This window comes from Silene latifolia, chromosome 7 (assembly GCF_048544455.1).
Source record: "Silene latifolia isolate original U9 population chromosome 7, ASM4854445v1, whole genome shotgun sequence".
NCBI classification, from domain to species: Eukaryota; Viridiplantae; Streptophyta; class Magnoliopsida; order Caryophyllales; family Caryophyllaceae; genus Silene; species Silene latifolia.
The window spans coordinates 6,692,672-6,698,671 of record NC_133532.1 but is presented as its reverse complement, the minus strand read 5'-3'; the positions used below and the strand labels follow the sequence as shown (position 1 = coordinate 6,698,671).

General features: G+C 37.8%; 1 protein-coding gene across 1 annotated transcript; it reads right to left on the bottom strand.

Annotated features, from left to right (window-relative positions):
* On the bottom strand, positions 1–4,496 carry LOC141591541 (tropinone reductase homolog At5g06060-like). The gene is made up of 7 exons (XM_074411917.1): positions 4,356–4,496; positions 4,067–4,274; positions 2,268–2,374; positions 1,850–2,057; positions 1,308–1,524; positions 746–852; positions 1–418 (listed from the first exon to the last, which is right to left on the bottom strand). Exons 1-7 carry the CDS (start codon positions 4,442–4,444, stop codon positions 221–223), a joined length of 1,134 nt encoding a protein of 377 aa, XP_074268018.1. The 5' UTR covers positions 4,445–4,496; the 3' UTR covers positions 1–220.
* Between the last annotated feature and the right edge of the window lie 1,504 nt (positions 4,497–6,000).

The following is a 6,000-nucleotide window of genomic DNA, read 5'->3' as shown; positions in this document are numbered from 1 at the left end:
GCCAGGCAATCAATGACCTTTACAACTTGATGAGTTCCGACATCAACATGTTTACATTATTATTACTACTAAAAATTACTGATTGATCTACATGTTTACATCATAGGTAGCTTTCATATATCCCGTCCTTCATGAATCAAGTCGTAGCCTATTGATACAGAAAGTAATACGAAGAATGCATCGTTTATTTGCTCGAATCAAAATGCACCGGAAACTAAAATTAAGGTTTGATTTGAAATGAGGGATTGTAACCATTGACAGTTAACCCACCATCGACGCAAATGGTTTGACCGGTAATGTAAGAAGAGGCCGGCATGCAGAGGAATGCTACCAAAGAAGCTACTTCTTCTGGTTTCCCTAGCCTTCCTAGCGGTGTTCTGATTTTCACACCTTTCACGTATTCCTCATTGCTAAGACCCTGCCATTATTCGCAGACCTGTTAAATACTCGAATAATTTATCCTGTATCGAGAATATTGAGTAGAGTTCGTTTCTGAATCAGCGTTCTGCATCATCTTACTGCTGATACACAATAAATAAAGCAACGCACAGATTTACGTGGTTCACTAATAGCTACGTCCACAGCGCAGAAGGGAGTTTTATTAATATGTAAGGAGTTTTCAGATTACAGATTCAGACGGTATGATAAACATGACTGTTAGGAAGAGGCTTAGAGCGAGGCCCCGCATAGTCGTTCAAAGCTGCGACTAACAGAATCAAGGCACAAACCCAACAGTGTTATTTACCTGTTCAGTAAGAGGAGTTTGGATGTACGCAGGTGCGATAGAATGTGTCCGAATGTTATCCTTTGCCCACTCGCATGCTAAATTTCTCGCTAGTTGGTTCAATGCTCCTGCCGATAAAACATGCTCCAGAAAAACATTATTGCAATAATGCGTGCACCAGTTTTGGTTTAATTACGTCATTATTATTGTATATATATCCTCATAATCCCCCTTATACTAAAAGAATAAGACTTCTCCAAAAAAATTCCGCCTAAATGAATTTGGCTATAATTGAGCTTTTATTATATCATATCTGTAATTAGGCTTTTATTTTGTCATATCTGTTATTGGGCTTTCATTATATTATATTTACATCTGCATTATATTGAACTTTCCCTTTTCCACCGTTAATACAAAATATTAATAACCATAAATTTACAATTAAATTTCAAATTGAGTTAAATATCAGTTTTATTATTATTTTCTTTAATGTTTATATCTAAATACTGCGCATTCGCGTGCGATCTATACTAGTACAATTATTGAATGATAAAGGAGAAATATGAAAGAGCCTACTTCAAACCTTTAGTAGTTCCGTAAAGTGAGCCAACGTCGACTGAGACGACACCAGCAACCGAAGACATGAAGATGATGCTACCAAACCCTGACGTCTTGAGAAGGGGATAGAAAAGTTGACAGAAATGGTATGACGATTCAAGATTGGTGCTCATTATCGTAGCGAAATCCTCTGTTTTGTACTCCTCTGTTGGCTTCTTTATAAATGTCCCTACATTGTTCACCTGTTTACAGTTACCCGTCGCCCATCGGCCAACTTAACACGTTACTAAAAATAAGCACTCTTTCTGTCCTGATCATTTGTTTACCTTTTATTAAAATACCGCAGAGCAGATAATTAAAAAAGGTAAACAAATGACTGAGACAAAGGGGTAAGTTTCAACTCCGGAAAAGGAAACCTTACATTAACCCGAGTATAATATTTCTTTTTGAATTTTTGCTTAAATGGGGTCGAAAAGCAAACTTATTACGAAAATAAATGGGGTCTATTTCAAACTATTGACCATAACTGAGTCCACGTCACCATAAAACATTATAGGAGTAACGCACCAGGATATTGAGCTTGCCATTAAACTTGGAAGAGACGGTGTTCATGAGCTCCTCTCTTTGAACTCGACATGTTACATCACATACCGAACCACTTACGTGAAAACCTTCGTTAGTCCAATTGCTTATGCACGAATCAAGCTCGGCCTGATTCCTAGAACACGTGTGAACCCTGGCACCAAACCCTGCCAATTCTTCCACAATTGCATATCTGCAAATGCCAACTCATTAATCAAAAGTCTCGAGAAGCGTGCTATAAGTGGGCGATCCCTCACTAACATAAGACTCTTGGTTACTTTCATTCTTGCCTGGGTGTGGGCAAGGGTGCACACCACGATCCGACAAAAGTACCAGAGCATGACAATAAGCATGCAATGAATTAAAAAGAGATAATTAAGGTAATAAAGAAAAGAAAAACTACCCAATTCCTTTGGTTCCGCCGGTAACAAGAGCAGTCATGTTAGTAAGAGACCATCGCGCACCTCGAGTTTGGCTACTTGTAGTGTGAGCCATTATTGTTCTCAACCTCTTGCAAAATGTAAATAATTGAGTTTTGGTAATGAACTTAACATAGTGAATATCACTATATAAGTTCATGTCCATGTGAGATGATGATAAAAGTCATGTGGATATGAATCATTGACTCAAAACACACGTCTACTTCAATTCAAGTACCAAGTAATAAACACCACAAACTACAATTTGTCTTTTGGCCATAATCTAATTTCTTAGTGTGGTCGGGCAATGACCGTGTGATGAGTCGCTAACCGCGTGGGAGAAATATATGTGAGGCCTTACTATCATCAACTTCTAATACCATATGAGAAGACGATCTCAATCAAAAGTTTAACTTAGTATAGTACTCCGTACTATAGTTTATCAGTGACGGCTATAAACTACTGTTGCTAATAATTAAATTTCCACTTTTTGAAACCAACAAAATTCCAAAATTCAATTTCATTTGTGATATGCTTCATTAATGATACAAAGCTCAAAATATTTAAAGATAATTGTCGTTCTCATTATTTGTTTATGTCATGAGTAATATGCGAAACTGGAATATGGAATATATACGGAGTACATCATAAAATAGTAATAATGCGACTATAAACTGGAATATATATTAAATTTTATTGATATTAATCGTAAATTACAACTGTAGATTGAGCTAAATCTCGATAAAACTAAATTATATAGCGTAATAATATGATTCTAGGTTGTAAATAATGCGACTATTGACTACTAATTCTATGTTGTTGAATAATATCAAGTGATTGTTATACGAGCAAGAATCCGTCACTGGCTTCCGTTGTCAGAAGGGGTAGAAGGCGAAGATGGAGCCTGGCTCGGGAATGGGAACGGGAATGGGTGTGGAAATCGATGAGGAAAGTGTGGATGTGGTAGGTAGTAGTGATGTGGGATGTATGGGTGATGATGGTATCCATGGAACGGGATTCCGTGGTACGGGAAGTGGATTTTCTCGTCATTCATATCAGCAGAGCCGGAATATTGACCTTGACCAAAAGCGATGGCGAAGAGTAGAGGTACAAAGACGACAACTCCCTTCATCATCATGTTGTTGTAGAGACTAATTCTCAATTCTGATTTAATTGATCGGATGGTTTAAGTTGTGAGATATTGAAGGAGAGTTGCGAGGTATTTATACTTATGAATCGGAGTTTTTTAGATAACATCGAACTCTTAATAAAATAATCTTGAAAAACTCGAGTTCTAACATAATAAGGTGAGTTTGGAGGTAATAAGAAGCGGTTTGTGTCCTAATATAAAACTGTAACTTTGTTCTACCGATCATCGTATCGGTTTGTCAAATTCTAATGACACACTGATATCACTAACCTAGTTCTGATATAATTGTAATTCTACGTTTAGGTTTGATAGGTTTTGGTTGAGATGGTTCATCTATCAGAGTATCAGAGCTAGCGTGAAATAGAATTTTAGCAAACGGTACGGGCCTCGGGGGAGCGTATGCACTAACCACTCATATATAATTGTTGGATCTCAACCATCACCTTAAGGTTTGATAGGTTTGGTTGAGATGGTTTATATATCAACAAGTACCCAACCACAACACGGTATTATCAAAGAATCGTGATGCGATTATATCCTGAATAGTCTTTTCCTCTCTAAGTTCCTATTTTTTTTCATTTTCGCCTACTTGGTAATTTACGATTGAAAACAAAATGGTAATAGTGAACTTACCAAGATGTTGAGCTTGCCATTGAACTTGGAAGAGACCGTGTTCATGAGTTCATGTCTCTGAACTCGACATGTTACGTCACATACCGAACCACTTACTTGAAAACCTTGGTTAGTCCAATTGCTTATGCATGAATCAAGCTCGGCCTCATTCCTAGCACATGTATGAACCCTGGCACCAAACCCTGCTAATTCTTCCACAACCGCGTACCTGCAAATTTCGACTCATTAATCAAGTTCTTAGATTTTGTTCCTATTAAAAAAGTGATAAGGAAATCGAAGAAAAATATACCCAATTCCTTTAGTACCACCGGTAACAAGAGCAGTCATGTTACTAAGAGACCAACGTTCTTCACGGGTTGTACTACTTGTCTGAGCCATCGTTGCAAAATGTAAGTATTTAAGCTTTGATATATATGAATGAGCTTATACTCTTTTAGTCTATAAATAGTACTCCATAGCAAATTGCATAACTGACTATATAGAGTGTAAAGACAAAGGAGAGCGGAGCCGAGGAAGGGACCATTCATTCGTAGTTTTAGTTAATGCATGACAAGTGGACAATAGTGCAATTAGATCGATGATCAAATTACATAAAAAATCTTCCCAATATAGAAAGATAAACGAATGAATAAGACACGCTAAAATAAAATAGGTAAACAAATGATCGGGACAGAGGGAGTATGTTCAAGTCGGCCAGATGATGATAAGGGTCATGTATATATGTGGTTAGGAACCATTTATTGCTCTGATTCACAAACATCAAGTTGCAAGGTGAAATACTCCGTACGGATAGTACTATTCAATTCATTGTCATACATAAAACATATCTTCTTTAAGTAATAAACACCATTAAATACAATTTGTCTTTTAAGCATGAGGTTGCTGCAAGTCGCTATCTATGGAAATATCGACCATAATATTCACAAGATATGTGGGATATGCTTGAGATATTAGGAAGATATTTGTTTGTATCATTGTGCAAGTTTTGTATCTTTGCTGTTATTTAGTTTCCTCTTTTGTAGGATGTAGTTGGTAGTAGTCTTGTATAAATAGGAAACTCATGTATCGTCTTTTGCATCAATGAATCACGACCTATGTGCCTATCTTTCCTAATTCCTTATTTCACAGTTTATCATGGTATCATCGGAGCAGGTTTGATCCTTGCATTCGTTCTTTTTCAATAACCCAAACAAAAAAAAATCAATCCTTATGATGAAAATTGGAGGCGAAACCGGGTCTGATACAGGCAAAGGCAGCAGCCACGAAACAATGCCAATTCCTCTATCATCACCTTTATTTCTATACCCTTCCGATAGTCCGAGTCTAAAACTGACTCACACCCTTTTCAATGGTGACAATTACGATCTCTGGGCTGACGCGGTGAAGAACGGGCTCGACGCGAAGAACAAGTTGGGTTTTGTTGATGGAACCGTGAAGAAACCAGAGGGATCAGAAGTCGACAATTACGAATTGGTGGCTTGGCGTCAATGTAACGCCATGATTAAAGCTTGGTTGCGGAATGTGATTGACGAGAAACTGCACCCGAGTATTGCTTTCAATGCCAGTGTTGCTGAAATATGGAAAGAACTCAAGGAGCGATATGCCGCGGGTAATGCACCTCGAGTTCACCAACTCAAGAGCGACTTAACAGAGTGCAAGCAAGGAAACCGTTCTGTGGTTGAGTATTATACCCATTTAAAATCAATCTGGGATGAACTCGCCACTTACAGTCGTATACCTCCTTGCACTTGTGGAGCTGCCGCTGAATTTCTCAAGGAAAAAGAAGAAGAGAAGGTGCATCAATTTATTATGGGACTCAATACGGCCTTGTATGATAATCTCCGTTCCAATTTGTTGATGGATGATGATCTTTCCTCCCTAAACCGTGTTTATGCCCTTGTGTTGCGAGAAGAACGTCACAAAGCTATGACCCA

What these genes read in the sequence shown, in the direction of transcription:
- LOC141591541 (XM_074411917.1), bottom strand. Translation starts at nt 4,444, where the DNA reads ATGGCTCAGACAAGTAGTACAACCCGTGAAGAACGTTGGTCTCTTAGT. An exon ending in ATGGCAAGCTCAACATCTTG is followed by an intron (nt 2,375 to 4,066) that starts GTAAGTTCACTA and finishes ACATTTTGCAAG; the next exon opens with AGGTTGAGAACAATAATGGC. An exon ending in AAACTCCTCTTACTGAACAG is followed by an intron (nt 419 to 745) that starts GTAAATAACACT and finishes GAATAATGGCAG; the next exon opens with GGTCTTAGCAATGAGGAATA.